Source organism: Giraffa tippelskirchi, chromosome 8 (assembly GCF_054371585.1).
Source record: "Giraffa tippelskirchi isolate mGirTip1 chromosome 8, T2T-mGirTip1v1.2.pri, whole genome shotgun sequence".
Lineage (NCBI taxonomy): Eukaryota > Metazoa > Chordata > Mammalia > Artiodactyla > Giraffidae > Giraffa > Giraffa tippelskirchi.
The window spans coordinates 82,882,819-82,905,221 of record NC_137282.1 but is presented as its reverse complement, the minus strand read 5'-3'; the positions used below and the strand labels follow the sequence as shown (position 1 = coordinate 82,905,221).

The 22,403-nt window shown below is 37.0% G+C and overlaps 1 protein-coding gene across 11 annotated transcripts in view; it reads right to left on the bottom strand.

Annotated features, from left to right (window-relative positions):
* WDR70 (WD repeat domain 70) overlaps window positions 1-22,403 on the bottom strand; it is a 320,625-nt gene that overhangs the window by 136,428 nt on the left and 161,794 nt on the right. For all 11 annotated transcript variants that reach the window (XR_014062734.1, XR_014062733.1, XR_014062731.1 and 8 more), the window contains one exon: window positions 17,864-18,038. Coding sequence is in view for 7 of the 11 variants with exons in the window: in XM_081522027.1 (XP_081378153.1) it covers window positions 17,864-18,038 (175 nt within the window). In the remaining 4 variants the exon portion in view is untranslated. The remainder of the gene's footprint in view (window positions 1-17,863; window positions 18,039-22,403) is intronic.

Sequence of the window (22,403 nt, the reverse complement as noted above, 5' to 3'; positions counted from 1 at the left end):
ATGTTTTAATTGTAGGCCATTTCTATAATCTTGATTCACAATAACAGTAATACAATATTGGGTTGGCCCAAAAGTTCATTTGGGTTTTTCTATACAATGTTATGGAAAAACTTGAATGAAATTTGCAGCCAATTCAATACATAAAGCATTAAGATAGCAGAGAATGAATTATTTCCTTCAGTGAATGACGAGTGATTACTTAATGGACACAGAGCGTTTTTACGGGGTGATGAAAAAGTTTTGAAACTAGAGAGAGCTGGTGGTTGCACAATATTGTGACCACTAAATCCACTGAATTAATTGAATATTTAAAACAGTTACCTGTATGTTATGTGGATTTTTACCTCAATTTTAAAAGTGTAATTTTAAAATAAATCAATTTTAACTAAGTAAACAATAAGGTGTGGAAACATGTGTATTATCATATGTGAAACAGAACACCATTCCAGGTTCGATGCATGAGACAAATGCTCAGGGCTGGGGCAATGGGATGACCCAGAGGGATGGGATGGGAAGGGAGGTGGGATGGGGGTTTAGGATGGGGAACACATGTAAACCCATGGCTGATTCATGCCAATGTATGGCAAAAACCACTACAATATTGTAAAGTAATTAGCCCCCAACTAAAATAAATAAATTTATTAAAAACAAACAAACAAACAAACCCCCCAAAAAAACAAAAAAAAAAAGAAAAGAATTATGAGAGTAGTATGCAAACAAAATCAGGGAAACAGACTTAACTAGAGGAACTAGACTGGATCAGTACAGATGACATTTTTGGGGCTGAACTACAGAAATCTGAGAGGGAGAGCCTTGCAAACTAATTGTGGTAGCTTTTCAAGCTACCAGCACCTGAGTACACTCTAACAATAGGTGATTCTGGTGGGCACATCAGATGTCTTCAGGGGCTTCAGGAGCCACGGCAAGGCACGGAAAGAATCTTTTGCATCTGTCTGCCTCCTGATCTAGATTCTACAGCTCCTCTTTCTCCCTCTCATCATTCAAGGGCCTACTGTGTTTATTATGACCTCTGGTCATTCCATGCCTCAAATCATTTCTTCTTCTTTTTCAGTCAAACCTTCTGTTTTTTAAGTGTAGGCTTTAACTATGTTTTTAAAGGATATTAGCCTTGCCTACCTCACCTGTGAAGACCAAATGATACTGGGGATATGATTTAGAAGTGTTTTGCAAACTCTGGATTCTAACTCATTAGTGGCTCATAAAATCAATTCAAGAGATTATGACCAGTACTTTTTTAAAAATGAAATCAAATGGAATGAAAAAAATCAGAGTGCATTGTACACTGCAAGATTAGGAACTGTTATGGTATAGTATTTCAGATGTTCTGTGTGTGTGTGTGTATGTGTGCACATGTGTCAGTCTATGCCAACATATGGGTATAGTCAGTTACAATGTAAAATGTAACTTACTGTGCATAAAGATTACACAGCTTTACAAGACAAGTAAGTCCCTCCTCTATAAACACTGTTTCTCATAATAAAACAGGGTTACCACATGATGTACACAGCAACTGGCTCTCTGACCACCTGTCCCACGAGTATCTGTGTTTTCTACCCAAGGTAAAACGTCTACAGCAAAAAGTCAAATTCTTCACCAGACAGTTTAGATTAAGTCTTTATAAATTAACTATAAATAAATTTGAGCAATAACTTTAAAAATACTTCTGAATTAAGATTGGATCCTTGCATTACTTTGCAGGATAGAGCTGAAAGCCACAAAAACCCGAATATGGGACAAAACTAGTAAATATTTAAAGTATTCTGAATTGCTGAGATTTAAAAGAATCTTGCAGTGCTCTTTAATTTGGGTCTCACATTATAAAAACAAAAGTTTCTGAGGAGTTGTAAGAAATGTGGTAAGGCTTGGGTAATAATAGAAGAAAGAAGATGGGGAAAAAAATAAAACAGGAAGAATCGCTGTATCACCAAGGGTTCTGGAGCTCAAATCATCACTAGTTACATCATTTCTCCAGTTGCAATGAATCAAAGAGTAAGTTAAAAGAGGACACATGCAGACCAGAGCACTGTTTTACATTTTTTGGCTCAGACACTATTTTCTGTATATAAAAGCACCACTAGTGGCTCTATTGAGTGAACATTTAACATTTACTATCTTGTTTATAATGGTTAAAACAGTAATGTTTGGCCTTGTCAGCTTACAAAATAAATCAGAGCTGTCCTGTAGCTGGGAAACATGGCTCAGGAAATACCTCTCCCAGAGAAAGGCATCCCTTATATAGGCTTTCTAGAGAGTATGGTCACCCTGCAGAGAGTCTGACCATTTTAGACGACACAGCAGCCCTACCTAGACAATTGCGAAGGGCTTTGCTTGTACAATGCATGCTAAGTCACTTCAGTTGTGTCCAACTCTTTGCAACCCCATGTACTATAGCCCGCCAGGCTCCTCTGTCCATGGGATTCTTCAGGCAAGAATACTAGAGTGGTTTGCCGTGCCCTCCTCCAGTGGATCTTTCTGACCCAGGAATCGAACCTGAGTCTCTTATATTTCCTGCATTGGTAGGTGGGTTTTTTTACCACTAGCACCACCTGGGAAGCTTGTACAACAGAAAACACTAAAAACCTTTTTTTTTTTCCTTTTAAGAATTAGGGAGCATCTTACCATATTGCCAATGGATACAAGATAATAATAAAAGTAAAATTAGCTGTTCAAAATTTGCTAAAATAACACAAAACCAGGGCAGGTTTTCATGCAATCCAAACTCTCAACTCTCAAATAACCTACTTATCACTAGAAAATCAGGCACCACAAAATGAAACGATCAAATGTGTTTTATGGAATCATTTTCCAAATTAGCTCTATTATATCAGAGTACAACTACTTAAAAAGGTATCTTTGAAAAAGACTGTGAAAAATTACTTTTACATTAAATTTTACCCATTTGTCAATTCTAGTTTCAAAAAACCTTCAGAATCCAAACATCACCTCCACCACTACCACCCTTGTCCAAGAAATGACCTGGACATCTGCAACAGCCAGCCCCCAACCAGTCTCCTTGCCTCCACCTTCCACCCCCTATAGTTATTCTCCATGCAGAGGATAACTGCATGGAGAGGTGATTTTTCAGAAAATGTCACTTAGATGACATCATTCTTCTCCTCCAATCTGTCTAATGGCTTCCCATTACCCTCCAAAAAGTGTTCAAACTCCTTGACACAGCCTCCAAGGCCCTACTTGGTCTGATAGTCTCTTACCCCAATCTATGCCCACTTCTCATTCACTCTTCCCTAGAAAGGGAGACAGTTTACTGACTCGTGAATGTGGGAAGAACTAGTAGAAAGTGCTTGACTTAGTACTCTCCTCTTCCTCCCTAGGTATAAGCTATCTTTAGGGCATTCTTTGCATCTCCACATCCTGAGCCTTCCTGGGGTAAGCCTAGCTGAGCAAGTATGTCCAGTTCTAGGAGTTAGTCAGCAGGTGTTTTTGGTTTTCATCCTCTTCCACCATGTGAAACAAAGGTGGATTCTGGCCTTCATCTGTCATGTTTTAGCGATTAGTCTTATTTCTTAATTTCTTTAGAACCTATGTAAGGAGAAGGAATACTAATTACTAGGGCTACCAAAATCTCCAACATACCAACAGAAACAAACACATATACAAGGCATACCTTATATATGAGTACAGAAAAGAATCTAGAAATATTCATCTCTGGGTAGTATAGTTATAGGCGTCTTACTTTCTTTATATACTTTTCTATTTTAGGTGAATATTTCTATAAATAACTATGGATTACTTTCTTAAATCAGAAAAAAATTAACCAAAATATACTTTCTTTGGGGGCAATTAAGGAGGTTCCTGGTATCAAGTTTTCAGAGGAAACTATGAACTATATTGAATACATGTCTAATAAAACTGAAAACAGTTACAAAACGACTGTTTCTAATCATGATTACATGATTAGAGAATAAAAAGGTCTTACCTTTTTAACAGACATTTTATAGTTACTTTCACTTTACTATTTTGGCTAAATTCAAGTTAACAAGTAGTGACAAAAATTATGTCATTCTCTTGAATCTACATTACGTCATTCTCTTGAATCTTCTTTGTGGCTCAGCTGGTAAAGTATCTGCCTGCGACGCGGGAGACCTGGGTTTGATCCCTGGGTTGGGAAGATCCCCTGGAGAAGGAAAAGGCTACCCACTCCAGTATTCTGGCCTGGAGAATTCCATGGACTGTACAGTCCATGGGGTCGCAAAGAATCGGACACAACTAAGCGACTTTTACTTTTCACTTTCACTTGAATCTACATAGCCCCTTCGGTCTATTTATTCAATACAGGATTATATCAGGGTCTTCCCTGGTGGCTCAGTGTTAAAGAATCCACCTGCCAATGCAGGAGACATGAGTTCAACCCCTGGTCCAGTAAGATGCCACACGCCATGGAGCAACTAAGCCTGTGCGCCACAATTATTGACCCTACACTCTAGAGGATGGCAGCTGCAACTAATGAGCGCATGTGACGCAACTACTAAAGCCCAAGTGCCCTAGAGCCCATGTGCTGCAACAAGAGAAGCCACCACAGTGAGAAGCCCGTGGACCAGAACTAGAGAGTAGACCCTGCTTGTTGCAACTAGAGAAAAGTCTTGCAGCAGCAAAAATCCAGCACAGCCATAAGTAAATATATAAAATTTTTAAAGAAAGATTATATTAACTACTTACTTATAATGTGTATACATTTGACTCAGTAACAGCAGCTCTTATATTTTAAACTGGAGTTTTTTGGTTCATGACTGATTTCTTTTTCTAAATATCAACACACAACCATAAATATTCATGTAAGTTTTCTTCTATCACATTCAGGAGAACACTCTTCTATTTTTACTTACAAGTTGAAATGTTTTAAAAATACATACAAGTCTTTATAAGTAAATTCTGTGTTAGCTCAATTTCAATTTTCCTTCAAGCTTCCCTGAGCAACTTTGATCAGTAGCTATACCTAAGAATTTTTTTACACATTCTCACCTGTTACATTTTTTCCTTCTATATGTTAATATCTATGCGTTGAGGTAGTGTATAAGTTTTGCCTTTCCAAGGATATTGTACAAGGTCTGTATTTCCAACTTAGAGTATGAAAGCAAGGATCTTTTGGATATAATTTAAATGCTGAGGGTGCAGGTAAATTAAACCATTGAAAGTTAATTCAACAGTACTTATATATACTTGGTATACCAAAGGAAAAGAAGAAAAAAAATCCTTGCCTACAAAGACCGCATGACAGTAGTGACACACAAACTTTTTCATCCTTGGTCAACTTAGGCAGGGTTAAAGTTTTCCTTCTTAATCTACTCCCATTTCTAGTGGCAAGAGAATGTAGGGTTAAAAGTTCAACTGTAGACACAGTTTTTAAAAAATTATAATCCATTTTAACAGTAAGAATTATTTACTTTTTAAACAGCTATCTCAAAGCATAACTTAATACTAGATAAAATTCACCCACTTTAAGTATGCAATTCAACGATTTTTAGTAAATTTACAGAGTTGTGCAACTATCACCATAATTTAGTTTAGAATATTTCCATCAGGACGATTCATTTTTGAACCATAACACTGTGCAACATAGCAATCAGGAGTACAATTTCTAGTGCAGACTGCCAGGCTCCACAGTTTACCAGCTGCATGAGCCGGACAAGTTGTTACACTTTTCTTTGAGGTGCTTTAGTTTTCTTATCTAAAATATTTGGTTAATGACAGTACTAACCTCACAGTATTGTTCTCAGGGTCAACTGAATTAACATATATATAAAGCACTTAAAACAGTAGCTGGCACAAAGTAAGTATTCAAGTGAAAGTGAAGTCACTCCGGCGTGTCCAACTCTTTGCCACCCCATGGACTGTAGCCCACCAGGCTCTTCCGTCCATGGGATTTTCCAGGCAAGAATACTGGAGTGGGTTGCCATTTCCTTCTCCAGGAGATCTTCCCGACCCAGGGATTGAACCCAGGTCTCCTGCATTGTGGGCAGACACTTTACCATCTGAGCCACCAGGGAAATCCCATCAATAAATATTCACTATTATTAATATCATACACTTTAAAATCTACTTATTAGAAAGCAATAGGCAAATAAGCACATTCCATACTGAAGACTAAATCAAATGACCTATAACAACACACTCATTTGATAACAATGAAGCCTGACTGACAGTAACTTAAAATTTAGAAGCAACAATAACAGCAACTGAAAACAAAATCAATCCAAGATAAAATCCATGATGCTAATGAGAACCTACTGTGCAGCACAAGGAACTCAGTGCCATTAACCTAAATGGGAAGGAACATTTAGGGGTATATGTATACATATAGCTGATTCACTTTGCTGTACAGTAGAAACTAAAACATTGTAAAGCAACTATATCTCAGTAAAAATTAAAAATAAATAAATAAAGCCTATGATGCTCTGATAGCATCTATTCACCTATTTATTCAACAAATATTAGCTGAGAGCACATACATTCACCTATTTATTCAACAAATATTAACTGGGAGCACAATATTAACTGGGAAACAGCAAATAAAACAAAGTCCCTGACCTTATGGAGCTTAAGAGGAGAGAAAATGAATGAGCAGGCACATGAAAAATAAAACAAGGTAATTACACAGTGTTAAGTGCCATAAAGACAATGAAACAAGGCAATCGGACAGAGAAACAGGTACAGAAGAAAGCCAGGGTACTACTATTTTAGTCGGTAGTCTAGACTGACTTTAGAACCAGCCTTCTTAATCTATATTCTCAAGTAGTACATGGTTTTATGGTTCTTTGAGATGACATTTCACCAGAGGCCAGAATGAGAAGTTAGCAGCCCTACCCAGAGCAATAACCATGGCAGAGGCAGCAAAGATAACAAGTGCAAAGGCTACAAGGTGAAAAAGGCCTAACAATACTTCAAGAGCAGAAAGAGGCCAGCTAGCTTAGAGTTTACTGAGCATGAAGGACAATGGTAGAAGATGCCACTGAAGAGGTAGGTAAACACCAGATTCCTGCTTTCTTTCACTATTTGAATCACCCTTTTCCTATTCAATAGCTTGAGGTGATATTAGGTCAATAGCTGGACATTTCTGCAGCCTAGGGAAACTCACCATCACCATGGGTTAAACTTTGGTAAAGCACTCTTCACTTATTAAAAAGATGAATTTTTTTTTAAGTGGAAGCTTAATATTTTTAAAAAAACATTTTACTAATTCTGTTATTTGAATGTCTTCAGGATTTACACTCCTAGGATAAATAATCTCCTGGTCCACAAATACAGCAGCACGACGGTGCAACAGCACCATAGTGAGAATGACAACTGATCTACCTTCTTCACTGGGTGAGATCTCCTCTAGTTGTGGGGAGCTGCCAGGAGAGACAGACAGGGCAGAGCAGCCAGGTGCCTATAGAGTAAGGCACCACAGCAGGAAGGTAGAGGACGATCAGGAGGGACAGAGCATAACCTAATCTGATTTTAAAAAGAAGTTTTTCTACTTATGGAGAGAGTTGCGGGAGATACTCTAAGGCAGGATAAAGACAAATGGAAAGACTGAAGGTGTCAGTCTGCAGATACATGAACTATATTCACTATGCAGTAAGCAGCGAAGGAGTGATAATTATATTGAACATGATTTAAACTGGGGCTAAGCAAACCAGACAGGATGGACAGAGAAAGGAAAGGATATCTAGCAACGTAGGTGAGAGGTGATGAAAGTCTGAAGTAGAGTGAAGGCAAAGGAGAAGAAATTGAGGGTGCAGATGCGAGGTACACTAAAACACAGAACATATAGGAGACAGAGAATATTTTGAAGTTCTAAACAGAAATACAAATTAAGAAAAATAGCAAAGTCAAAAGGAAGGGTGACTTCTAAAGGAGAAGAGGAGTCGTGTTCAGGGTATTTTGAGCTTAATTCTTGGTGGGATTGTCTCACAGGCAAGTGAATGTGCCTCCAAAGTGCAAAAGAAGGTATAGGATGGAACTAAGAGACACAGACTGGAGTCACAGCAAGTAATGACAACTGAACTTAAAACAGTTCATCTGCCTGACAGGAGACTAGGAAAGATGATGTCCTTTTACTCTAAGATGGAGACGGTGGGAAATACAGCCCATGAAGGAGGTGGAGGATAATAAGAACCAGAAGGTGGTGATTGTCACACATGTCAAGGTTGCCTTGTTATGTGGGCAAGAGGAAAGTTAGCAGGAGAAAAGTTTGATTCAAAGAGTGATACTGTCAACAAGGACAACAAAGACTGTAAAAAAGACAGCTGAATTTGATGCTTAGATAGTCTTTTTTTAAAAAAATCTTTAAAAAGAGCGTGTACAATGTTTTCTGATAAATCTTCAAAATTCCAATTTTCCAGCTTTTTCAGAGCCTTTGAAAGCAAACTGGATGGAACGTCTGTTTTGTTCACTGTGGTACCCCCAGAACCTAGACTAGTAGTTGGGCCAGAGGAGGAGTGGATAACTTTTATGGAATGAATGATGTGACCTCTTAATCTTCCCTCCATGTATCAGCGCTTGAGTTCTTCATTTCCTTCCCTATTGAGCTAAGAGGTCAGGATCTCACACACCTTGACCAACTGTCTTATCAACATCCTAAATAATCCAGACCCCAAGTTCTTCTCTTACATGTTTCCTATTTCTATCTCTGTGAATTTTTAGGATCTTCTCTATAAACCTGGTGTCCTGAAATTTCATGATGCCTGGTTTGATGCGAGTCTTCATTCACTGTGCTGAGCACTTGATGAACAATTCTTACCCAGAAAAAAAATTACTTTCAGTTCTGAAACTTTGGTGGAGGGCATGGGGGGCAGGGTAGGAGAAGGCCAGTAATAATTATTTCTTACCTAATTGCATCTATCCTCTCGCCTCTACATTTTCTCTTTCTAAAACATTCTGGTCAAATATTGAGCCTTGAACTGACCCTTAAGTCTCTCTTTTCTTTCTCACTGTTTTACACTGTTTTCTAGATTTCTTTGACTACATCTTTCAATACTACTTGGAGAAGGAAATGGCAACCCACTCCAGTATTCTTGCCTGGAAAATCCCATGGATAGAGGACCCTGGTAGGTTAAAGTCCGTGGGGTCACAAAGAGTCGGACACGACTGAGCCACTTCACTTCACTTCATTTCAGTACTACCATGGCTTTACCCTATCTGTTTTCTGTACCCCATCTGTTTTCTAAGAGCTTTTCCTTGAACTCTAAGTACAAAAGCTTTTTGCAGTACTATCCTTTAAGCTTCATGGCTGTAATACTCTCTCTTCTCTCTGAGAATATTAAATATAGGAACTTTTTATCGAATTATTTGTCTGCTTCCTACCTTGTCTCTCTCCCCTCTGAGATTGCTTTAGTGTCTGCATTTCTTGTTAGTGGATTTCTTAAAATAGCTGGTGATCCCTGTCTATTCATTAAAATATGAGTAAGATACTAAAAACCTGACTAGAAACACTGTAGGGGTCAAAATCTTCTTCAATAAAGGGTCAGACAGTAAATATTTTAGGCTTTGAGGGACATGTAGTCTGCTATAACTACTCAACTCTGCTATTGTAGTGTAAAAGCAGCCATAGATAATATAAAAATGAATGAGCAAGGATGTTCTAATTAAGTTTTATTCATGGACAGTGAAATTTGAATTTCACATAATTTTCATGTGTCATGAAATATTTTTATTTTGTTTTTCTCATAAACCACGTGGCAGGCAGAGCAATGTCCCCCGCAAAGATTTCCACCCCCTAATCCCTGGAACCTGTGAATATGTTATCATATTGGGCAAAAGGGAATTAAGATTTTAAACTGAATTAATGTTGATAATCAACTGATCTTAAAACATGGCAATTATTCAAGTAGATATAATGTAAGCACAAGAGTCATTTAAAAGTGGAAGAGGGAAGCGGAAGAGAAGGTCATGGTTTTGTGATGTGAAAAAGACTCAAACTCACTATTGTTGACCTTGAAGATGGAGGAAGGCAACCATGAGCCAAGGAATATGGGTAGCTTCTAGAAGCTGGAAAAGGCAAGGAAATGGATTCTCCCCTGCAGCAGCCAAAAGAGAACACAGTCCTGCCAACACCCTGATTTTGAGTTCAATGAAACTTTTTTTTAATATAACTTTTTAAAATTTTTCATTTTATGTTTAATTGGAAGATAATTACTTTACAATATTGTGATGGATTCTGCCATATATCAACATGAATTAGCTGTAGGTATGCATATATCCCCTCCCTCTTAAATCTCCCTCCCACCTTCCAGCCCTCTAGGTTGTCACAGAGCATCAGCTTTTGGTTCCCTGAGTCATACACCAAATGCCCACTGGCTATCTATTTTACATATGGTAATGTATAATGTTTCAATGCTACTCTCTCAAATCATCCCACCCTCTCCTTCCTCCACTGTGTCCAAAAGTCTGTCCTTTATGTCTGCGTCTCCTTTTCTGCCCTGCAAACAGGATCACTGGGACCATCTTTCTCAATTCCATATATATATATATATATATGTCAATATGCAGTATTTGTCTTTCTCTTTCTGACTTACTTCATTCTGTATAATAGATTCTAGGTTCATCAACCTCATTAGAACTGACTCATCAATGAGACTTCTAACTGACATAAGTATAAGAAGTCTGTGCTGTTTTAAGCCACTAAGTTTTTGATAAATTTGTTACAATAACTAGAGAAAAACAACACAACCATTTAAAAATGAAAAAATAAAAATCTTTCTTAGCTTGCAGGTCATACAAAAATAGATGTGGCACATGGACCACAGTTTGCTGACCTTTGGTATAAGCACTTGCTCCAGACTGCCTAGCTCTGGATCCTAGTTCTGCCACTTACGAGCTGCAATTTTGGCTAGGCAGCACAACTTTTTTTTGGTATTGGTTTCCTCATCTGTAAAATAATGATAGTAATAGTACTTTTGTAAGCATTGTTGTAAGTATTAAATAAAGTAAAACATGTAAAGTACTTAACATCTTACCTAACTCAAAGTAAGTAGTCAGTAAATGCTGTAATAATAACAATGGCAATAACAACGGAGGAGATGAAACACAGCCCTCTATGAAGATTTTCACCTTATCTCAGCTTTGCTTGGAGTATGAAGTCTCTCTGACAGACCACCCTAAAAGTTACTCTTTAGTCTAGGGTAGTAAGAGAACTGCAGGATAAGCCAGTTCATCTTTTTTTTTTTCCTTTTTTTTACATTTATTTATTTTTTTAATTGAAGGATAATTGCTTTACAGAATTTTGTTCTCTGTAGGGTTCAAGAGGGAGGGGACACATGTACACCCATGGTGGATTGATGTCGATGCTCGACAGAAAACTGAGACTTTAAATATTTGTTAAGTCATTTTATTTATTTATTTTTTTTCTTTTTTTTTCCTTTTTTTTCTTTTAGTTGGGGACTAATCACTTTACAATATTGTAGTAGTTTTTGCCATACATCGACATGGATCAGCCATGGGTCTTCATGTGTTCCCCCTCCTGGACCCCCCTCCCACCTCCCTCCCCATCCCATCCCTCTAGGTCATCCCATTGCCCCAGTCCTGAGCATTTGTCTCATGCATCGAACCTGGAATGGAGTTCTGTTTCACATATGATAATATACATGTTTCAATGCTACATGGTAACGATAACCCTATATGCGAGCCAGTTCATCTTTTATAGGCTTTTCCCAGCCCAGCTAAGGTTTCAGCTTTCTCTAGTCGGCCAAGTCAGTGACCGTTCACACATCTGGTTTCTAGTTTCCAAAAGTGTCTTGACTTCTCTTTTTGGCTGTCATCTCCTCTCTAATTCTCTTTGTTTGTATGGGTTTATGCTTTAAAAATGCCTTTTCTGTCATTTTAGTGGGGTTTCAGGAAGAAATAGAACTGAATGAATCTGTTTAACTTACCATATTTAACTAGAAGTCTTAAATTCAATTATTCTCCTGCCCTCAAAAAATAAGGATAACAATCATCTCCATTTAGAACAAAAATTTTAACCTAACTCTTTCAAAACTAGCATATTCTCATTTTTATTAATACTGCTCCCCCAAACATGTGCCATTTTACAAGAGCATTATAAGTAAAACTTTAAAGCTTCCATTAAAATAATTGACAAATTACAACTTAACTTTAGGACTTGCAACTAATTTCACACAGTAGTGATGGTTTGTGTTTTGAATCAATGACACATTTTTTGAAAAGTGAGCTTTGAAAAATATGCATGTTAAAAACACTATGGAATAAGTTGTAATTCATATGCTTTCAACTTATATGGAGAAGTTGAACTTATATTTCAACTTATATGCTTTCAACTTCATATGGAGAAGGCAATGGCACTCCACTCCAGTACTTTTGCCTGGAAACTCCCATGGACAGAGGAGCCTGGTAGGCTGCAGTCCATGGGGTCGCTAAGAGTCAGACACGACTGAGCGAATTCACTTTCACTTTTCACTTTGACGCATTGAAGGAAATGGCAACCCACTCCAGTATTCTTGCCTGGAGAATCCCAGGGACGGGGGAACCTGGTGGGCTGCTGTCTATGGGGTCGCATAGAGTCGGACACGACTGAAGCGACTTAGCAATTAGCATATGCTTTCTCTTGAATGTTTACTTTAAAAATAATTATAATTCATAACTACCGAAGCACACTAATCAATGGAGACATAAAGTTTTTGTTTATTGATGGTGATTTTATTTCCATACATTGAATGACTGGCTCTAGCAGGGATCTACATTCTTATCTTCCTAAACCATACTTTTAACCACCAAAGCATCTGCTATGCTCAAATTCATGACACTTTTCAGACATTGTTAAACTGCACCCTGAGATCTAACTACAACATTCTACAAAAACTGCAAATCCCCTAGGAACTAAAAAAGAAAGAATAAGACAGTTATTAAAACCTGCTATGTGTAAGCCCTGTTCGGGGTGCTTTAAATATATACCTAATACAATCCTCAAAATAACCAGACAAGGTGGAGATCATGCCCATATTTCATGAATAAGGAAAATGAGGGTGTAGAGAGCTTAGGAAACTCAGGACTGATGGACAGAAAGTCCCAGGTAATGTGCAGAGCAATTGTATGCCTCGGGTGTCATTTACAAAATATGCTATAGAACTACACAGTAGACTTTTAGTTATCCATATATATTTTCTAAACTCCAACTATTAGGCCTAATGAAAAGACAAAAATCTATATTTGAATTTTTAACATGACTTTATATTTTTTACAGAGCCACATCTAGCTAGACAAACCAACAGAAATAGAGCTATGGAGAAAACTACAGAAGGATACATTCCAGGTAATTTATAAGCCAGGGAAGCCCAATTTACAAGCATAATGGGTAGAAATAGGCTAATGAGAGTAGAGATACAACTAACCATAATAGTAATAACAATTTTTTGAAAAGTATATATTTCATTTTTGTAAAATTATGCTTCCCTTTAAATAAAGAAATTTTGAAAAATCCAATTAGAACCATATCTATTATTACAAGGTTGTCCATGTTACACTCTCAAATAAAAAAAGTGAAAGTGAAAGTTGCTCAATCGTGTCCAACTGTTTGTGACCCCATGGACTGTAGTCCATGTAATTCTCCAGGCCAGAATACTGGAGTGGGTAGCCGTCCCCTTCTCCAGGGGATCTTCCCAACCCAGGGATCAAACCCAGGTCTCCCACACTGCAGGCGGATTCTTTACCAAATAAAAAAAAAGGAAATTGTAAATTCTCTATTATAAAAACGCAGTGTTTTACTCTGTGTGTGGATGTATATATTCTAATAAAAGGGAAGGTGCAGAAGGCCCCAAATCAATCTGATCTTACCTTGGGTCACCTTAAGTTGACTGCATGAGTGCATGCTCAGTAACTTCAGTCGTGTCCAACTCTTTGTGACCCCATGGACCCCAGCTTGCAGGCTCCTCTGTCCACGGGATTTTCCCAGCAAGAATACTGGAGTGTGTTGCCATGACCCCTCCAGGGGATCCTCCTGACCCAGGGATCGAACCTACATCTCCTGCACTGCTGGCATATTCTTTGTCCATTGAGCCACCTGGGAAGCCCTGAAAGTGACTGGAGACATTTAAAGATTTGTGGAACACTGGACTCAAGCTACTACTGGTGACTTTGTTTTTCATATTCTTTCTCCTTCATATCTGTTATCTTATTCACCAGGGGCTTATTTGCCCAGAAGCTTATCTCCCGGTGTGATCACTAGTCCTTGCCCAGCTTTCTCTGAACCAAACCAACTTTCTCTAGCGTGGCTGAGAGAATGTGGGCACTGACCAACCCCCAAGCTGGAGAAATGTCTCTGCAGTGTCTCACAGGCTTGAGGCTTTCCTGGTAAGGGGTTGTAGTGTGTGCTCATGTTCCTAAAAGGGACAGCCCCAGAATCCGGACTGGGGTTGCAGGCCAAAGGAGCAGTAGGAGGTAGTCAGATGGAGAGCGGGTCAAGTTTCTGGTAGTACCCTATTGCCAAATCAAACTTCAAATATTACTCCCTCCCATCACCAGTTCTAGGGAAGGGGAAAACTCCATGAATAATGGTCCTCATTTTCCTACCACAATCTTAGTCTACAAACAAATAATGATTGCAATACAAGGAAGCACACTATGTTCTTTTGGTAAAGAATTTGGCGTATTGTCAATTCTTGATAGACACTAAACAGCACTAACACTGCTTCCAGCAAAATATGTCCCAAGAGTTCAGTAGGTTTTTCTATGTGAATGGAAGTCATCACTGGGTATTCATAAGACTATCCAAGCTGGAATATTTTAAAGGCCAGAAATTATACTTGAGAGAGACATGAAACATCATTTTAAAATCCATCTATATTATTACAGATTATGTGTTTATACATCATTAAAGATACATAAAAGATTATGTATTTGTGGACCTCAATAGCTCCCATCCTCCCTCTCGTATCTCTGACTCATTATGTTTTCATATAACATAGATAGTTCTTTATGCTACTATTTTTAATGACTTCTTAGAAATAAACTGACAGTGTCAATAAACAAGTAAAGTATATAGTATAGTATGTCAGGTGATGATCAGCACTATGGAAGAAAATAAGAGGGAGAGAGAGTGCTACTGCTGGGGTGAAGGCTGCAATTGTATATAGTGTGGAGTCAGGGAAGGCCTTGCTGAAAAGACAGCATTTGAGCAAAGTGCTAAAAGAGGTGAAGGGTGAAAGTCATGTGAACACCTAAGAGAAGAATGTGGAGGCTGAAGGTTCAGCATATGCAGAAGTCCTGAGTCCGGTGGCATGCCGTTACGTCTCCAACATCATCTCCCCATACTCTGCACCTCCCTCACTTCATGCCAACCAAACACTGGCCTCCTTGCTGTTGCTCACATAAAAGCTGGTGAATGGAGAGTGAGGAATTCGGGAGGCAGCACAGACCAGGAGAAGCCACTCTGAAGTGGCCTTCCTCTTATATTTAAAAACAACCCAGCATCAAATGACTGAGAGCGATGTTGGGCAAACAAACACTACTCTTGAGCAACAATGTCCAACAGAACTTCCTGTAATGATCAGAATGTTCTCTATTTGTGCTGTCCAATAAGTGGCTAGTATGGCTGAGGAACTGAAATTTTAATTTTATCTTACTTTAATTATTTTTAAATTGAAATAGTCAAATGTAGCTAATGGCTATACTACCAGCCAGCAAATTTCTAGAATAAAGGTAGGCCTTGGGAACACAGAAATTTATCACTGACAGACACTTTACTTCCAAGAAAAGAGATACATTTCATTTAATTTGCTGAAATTCCAGTTGGTCTAATGAGAATTCCATGATTAAATATGGCAATTATGATATCTTTACTCATCAAAAAACACATGTATGAAGCATTATTCGCCATGTAATTCTTTGGCTACTGTGTAGGAAAAATTACTGTTATTAGCTTTTCTTATCTCAGCTTTAGTGTTTCCCTCTACATGATTTATTATTGCTGAAGTAATATTTAAGAATTTTTAAAATCTATTTTTAATCAAACTGGGTTTCCTAACAAGTTTTTTTCCTCTCAATTTGATTTTTCTTCAGGTGACACACACACATATGCAAATTTAAGAAAATGAAGAAATATAATGAATAGGATGTGGTAAAATAAGCTGTATATTCAATGTATTATTAAATTTTTACTAAACAGAATCAAAGATTCTGATTAGAACAATGGCTTAAAAGATTTTGCTTTCTACAAAATAGGAAACATGAGATATACTAATTATTTTAAGGGATAGGCAAGGCTAATCTTTAAAAACTATATTCAACTTAGAAACTATGGTTTCTAAAAAAAGGCATGTACTATGCTTAGTTGCTCAGTCGTGTCTGACTCTTTGCAACCCTATGGACTGTAGCTCGCCAGGCTCCTCTGTCCATGGGGATTCTCCAGGCAAGAATACTAGAGTGGGTTGCCATGCCTACTTCCAGGGGATCTTCCCAACCCCAGGATCGAACCCAGGTCTCCTGCATTGCAGGTGGATTCTTTACTGTCTGAGCCACCAAAGAAGCCCATGAAAAGCATGTATATATGTATATACACACATATATGTGTATGTATGCATATATATATACACACACACACTAAACACATCACTATTAAAGCTAGTCAAGAAAACTTCTAAAATTTCCATGTTAAATCAACAGCACTCAGAGACGAGGAAAGCCAGTTACTAAAAAATTTATTGCTTAGTTAAAACTCAGTTTACAATTCAAAGGATTTTTAAAATCTCTGAGCTGTTATGAAGCTTTATGGGGTTTATAGTGGAGATGAAAACAGAAATAAAAAGATCTGACAAACAGAAAATGCCAAAGATACTTCCAGCATTATCAACATGGATTCTTTTTTCTCTATCATTACTTTTTACATTATTCCCAGAAAACTGACTTTAACTCCATCTGCCTGAAGAGACAACTGTTTCCTGGGGCCCCTTTTAAAATTAAAGTGCTTGATGGGCAATTTTATTTGAAAGAATATTATTTTTATAATTGTTAAAAATAAAAAGAATGTAAACTCTATGAAGGCAGGAATTTTGGATAATCTACAGTAGGTCCAGTCTTCAGAATAGTGCCTGAATATAGTACAGACAATAAGTATTTATTGAATTAATAATTTTACCAGGACGTTTTATTAAAATAAGGTAACCAACTTTTACTATAACATTAGTGTAGATTTTCATTTTAACATTGGTAATCTAGAATAATTCCACTTAAAAATTCTTGTTTTACCATCTATACATGCAACAAAGCCCTTTTCAAAGCTTACTGGTAATACCCAGAATTAGCCAAAGACTATTCATTATTTTACTCATTCTTTCTGTGGTTATAGAATTCTATGATCCCTTCCAATTCCAAAATTTATTTTATTCTAATAATGACCTAAAACTGAAAAAAAATCTGAAACTTATTCAAATGGAATGTCATAGAATGTCAAACTATTATTTAAATTACTACAGAAGTAACTGCTCAACAACTTACAGATCATCCTGGTTATTTCATAGTTTTCTCACCTCTTTTAAAGGGTATTTTCTAGTTCTCTACTTAATCTTGTTTTATATTACTATCAAATTCTTCACTTTCAAAACCAAGTATATTGAAATGTCATAAAATAAACTGTACTATATATTTTACATTTTATACCAAAAGATTGAGTTTATGTTAAAAACAAAATCTAATACACATTGGAAAATACTGAGCTGGAATGTTTGCTAAAATGCTGTTTACTGCAGAGAGGCCCAATAGTTTATCAACTAACACTGAAGTTTAAATTAGGGCTAAACTCAGGAAATTGACATTCATAATATTTTAACATGATGTTTGTCTTTCTAAGGTGGTTTTCTTCTCAGAAAAGAGGACTTAAATATCCTTGACTTACTGTCAAATTTCGGTCCCAGATCTGTATGCTTCCATTCTGGCAAGCAGCTGCTATGAGGTTTCCATCTCTACTATATGTGCACGTGGTAGGAATTACTTTTTTACCCTGCATCGTCCGCGGTTTAAACACACTTTTTTGCTTCTTCGGATTTTCAACTTCCCAGGTCCTCACAGTCCTTAAAAGAAGAAAAAAAGGGAGATTTTCATTTATAAAAAAGAAAGAATTTTAAAATACAAAAGAGTTCACAAAGACTGCTTGACCTTTTAAGCATATAAATCTAATTAATGTTTTTTACCTTTTAAAAATAAAATGTGAAGTATGTAAAAGAGGTTTCCCACTGCAATGAAGTCAACCATCCAAATTGTGCTGTTGTGAAATCAAATCGCAAGTGGCAAATTCTACTTCAAATGTCAGAGTTCTTAGTTCTGACCCTCTAAAGCAGTAGTTTCCAAACAACTCTGACTATACACTCTGATCAGCAGAACTGTTGAACATAATATACCCGCTACATATACAAGTTAATTTCTAAATTACATGTTTTAATATACTGTTATATAACACACACCAGAAAATATACTGAAAAAAACTGGTCAGTAAAAAAGAATAATGTGGCACTCCCCTGGCCAAAATAGAAAAAGATAATTTAAAAGAACAGTGGGATAAATATAAATATAAAACAAATAGCAACATGGTAGGGTTAAATCCAACCTCATCAATAACTGGAAATTCCATTACATTTATTGGAAATGGCATAAAAACTCTAATTAAAAGGAAAAGACTGTCAGATTGGATTAGATAAAACCAAAATTCAGCAGAGTCTATATTTTTATACATAGAAATATATAAAAATGTGTGTTTATATATAAAAACACACAAAAATCTTTAAATATAAAGACTTATTAACCATCAATCAGTAAGAGGATGGAAAAAAGATGTGCCATAACATAATCAAAAGAAAGCTAGAACGAGTATATTAATGTCAAAGTGAACTTGAAAACAATGAATAAAACTGGAGACAAAGAGGAAATTTTCATTATGAGAAAAAGTCAAATGGTCAAGAAGATATAAGATATAAAATATTAAGAAGATATGAGAATATTAAATATTAAGAAGATATAAGAATCCTAAGTGCATATCTCCCTAATAACAGAGCTTCAAAATGTGAAAACAAATTTAATAGAAATAAAATAAATACCAAATCCATACTTAACAGCTGTACACTTCAACACTCCTCTCTCAGTAACTAATAGAAAAGTAGACCTCCCCTCACCTCAAAAAGAAAAAGTCAGTAAGACTACAGAAGACCTCAGAAACTCTACCAAACAAGTTGAACTAATTAACATTTATATAACACTACACCCAACAACTGGATGTGTATTCTTTTACACATTGAACATTCACCAAGATAGACCACATTCTGAGCCGTTAAAACAAATCTAAACATACTAAAATGAAAGAAATCAAAAAAGTATATACACTGTCCAAAAAATGAAACTAAATAAATGATCAGTACAGGAATGTATCTGGAAATATATCTCTTCCAAAACATTCAGAAATTAATAAGTACAATTCTAAATAATCCATGAGTCAAAATTTCATAAGGAATATTAGATAACACTCTGACTTCAAAAAACATGAAAATACAATATATCAAAATTCACGGTATTCAACTAAGATTGAGCACAGAGGAAAAGAAAAAAGACATGCTTCAAATCAATGATCTAAAATTCAAACTAGAAAAAGGCGCAAATATTAAAAGCAAAACTAGCAGAAGGGAGGAAATGAGAATACAAATGAATAAAACAGAAAACCACAAATCAGTAGAGAAACCAAAAGCTGGTTATTTGAGAAGATCAATAAAATTAAAGAATTTCTAGGTAGAATGATTAAAAAGCAGAAACTGGAGACAACCTCAAACACCAGTATCTTGAATGAAAGAAAAGATATAATGGTAGAGCTTATCAACATTCAACCAATACAGTATACTAATGCATACATATGGAATTTGAAAGATAGTAACGATAACCCTATATGCGAGACAGAATAAGAGACATAGATGCATAGAACAGTCTTATGGACTCTGAGGGAGAAGGTGAGGGTGGGACGTTCTGGGACAATAGCATTGAAACATGTATATTATCATATGTGAAACAGAACACCATTCCATGTTCGATGCATGAGACAAATGCTCAGGGCTGGGGCAATGGGATGACCCAGAGGGATGGGATGGGGAGGGAGGTGGGAGGGGGGTCCAGGAAGGGGCACACATGTAAACCCATGGCTGATTCATGTCAATGTATGGCAAAAACTACTACAATATTGTAAAGTAATTAGCCCCCAACTAAAATAAATAAATTAAAAAAAAAAAAGAATAATAGGGAAATTTTATGAATGAATTTCCATAAATAAATTCAATAATTTAGATAGAATGGACAAATTTCCTTAAAAGACAAACCAGCAAAGTTCACTCAATAAGAAATAATATCTAGAATATTCCTATATGATTAAAAAAACTAAGTACATAGTTGAAAATCTTTCCACTAAGAATGACTTCACTGTTGAATTCTATCAAATATTTAAGAAAGAAATTAACACCTTAAGAAAGAAAAGGCTGCCTACTGAATAGGAAAAAGTTTTTGCAAAGATGTATCCCATAAGGGATTAATATTCAAAATACACAAGGAACTCATGCAACTCAATACTGAAAAAACAACCTGGTTAAAAACTAGGAAGAAGATATGAATAGACATTTTTTCCAAAGAAAACATATAGACGGCCAACAGAGAAATAAAAAGATGCTCAACAAATGCAAACCAAAACCACAATAAAATATTACCTCACACCTGTCAGAATGGCTATTATCAAAAGGAAAACAAGGGCTTCCCTGGTGGCTCAGTGGTAAAGAAGCTGTCTGCCAATGCAGGAGACACAGGTTCAACCCCTGATCCAGAAAGATCCCACATGACACAGGACAACTAAGCCTGTGTGCCACAACTACTGAGCCTATGTGCTACAGTCTGGGAGTAGCAACTACTGAGCTTCCAAGCCCTAGAGCCTGCATTCCACAACAAAAAAAGCCACTGCAACAGGAAGCTGCACACCACAACTGGAGAATAGCCCCCATTCGCTGCAACTAGAGAAAGCCCACACAACAATGAGCCATGAAGACCCAGAACAGCCAAAAATAAGTAAGCATTAAAAAAAAATAACAATAACAAGCGCTGGCAAGGATGTAGAGAAAAAGGAACCCTTTTGCACTGTTGGTGGGAATATAAACTGGTGCAGCCACTGTGGAAAACAGTATGGAGATTCCTCAAAAAATTAAAAACAGAACTACCATAGAATCCAGCAGTTCCACTCCTGGGTATTTATCTGAAGAAAAAGAAAACACTAACTTGAAAAGATACATGCACTCTTATGTTCCCATTGGTCACGTATGGTTGTTAGAGCTGAACCGTAAAGCAGGCAGAGCACCAAAGAACTGATGCCTTCCAACTGGGGTGCTGGAGAAGACTCCTGAAAGTTTCTTGGACAGCAAAGAGATCAAACCAGTCAATCTCAAGGGAAATCAACCCTGAATACTCCTTGGAAGGACTGATGCTGAGGCTGAAGCTCCAGTATTTTGTTCATCTGATGTGAACAGCTGACTTACTGGGAAGTCCTTGATGCTGGGAAAGATTGAGGGCAGAAAGAGAAGAGGGTGTCAGAGGATGAGATGGCTGGATGGCATCATTGATACAATGGACATGAACTTGGGCAAACTTCGGGAGATGGTTGGGGACAGGGGAGCCTCGTGTGCTGCAGTCCATGGGTCACAAAGAATTGGACACAACTGGGTGACTGAACAACAACAATGTTCACTGCAGCATTATCTACAATTGACAAGATATGGAAACAACCCAAGTGCCCATCAACAGATGAATGGATGAAGAAGATATGTGTATACAGACATATACATACATACATACAATGGAACATTACACACATACCCACACATATATACACATACATACATACAGTGGAACATTACACACACACACATATGTATATACAACGGGAACATTACTCAGCCATGAAAAAAAAATGAAATCTTGCCATTTGCAACAGTTTGAATGGACCTAGAGGACATTATGCTAAGTGAAATAAGTTAGACAGAGAAAGACAAACACTGTATGATTTCACTTACCTGTGGAATTTAAAAAACAAAACAAATGAACAAACGCAACAAATCAGAAACAGAGTCACAATACAGAGAAGAAAAGGGTGTTTGCCAGAGGGGAGGAAGTGGGGGTAGGAGACAAATAGGTGAGGGAGATTAAGAGAAACAAACTTCCTAAGTCAGAAAGAGAAAGAAATATACCATATGCTATCATTTTATGTGGAATCTAAAATATGACACAAATGAACTTACCTACAAAACAGAAACAGACTCACAGACAGAGCCAACAGACTTGTGGTTGTCAAGAGGGTCTGGGGGTGGAGGGGTGATGGATGAGCAGATGCAAACTATTATATAGAGAATGGATAAACAACAAGGTCC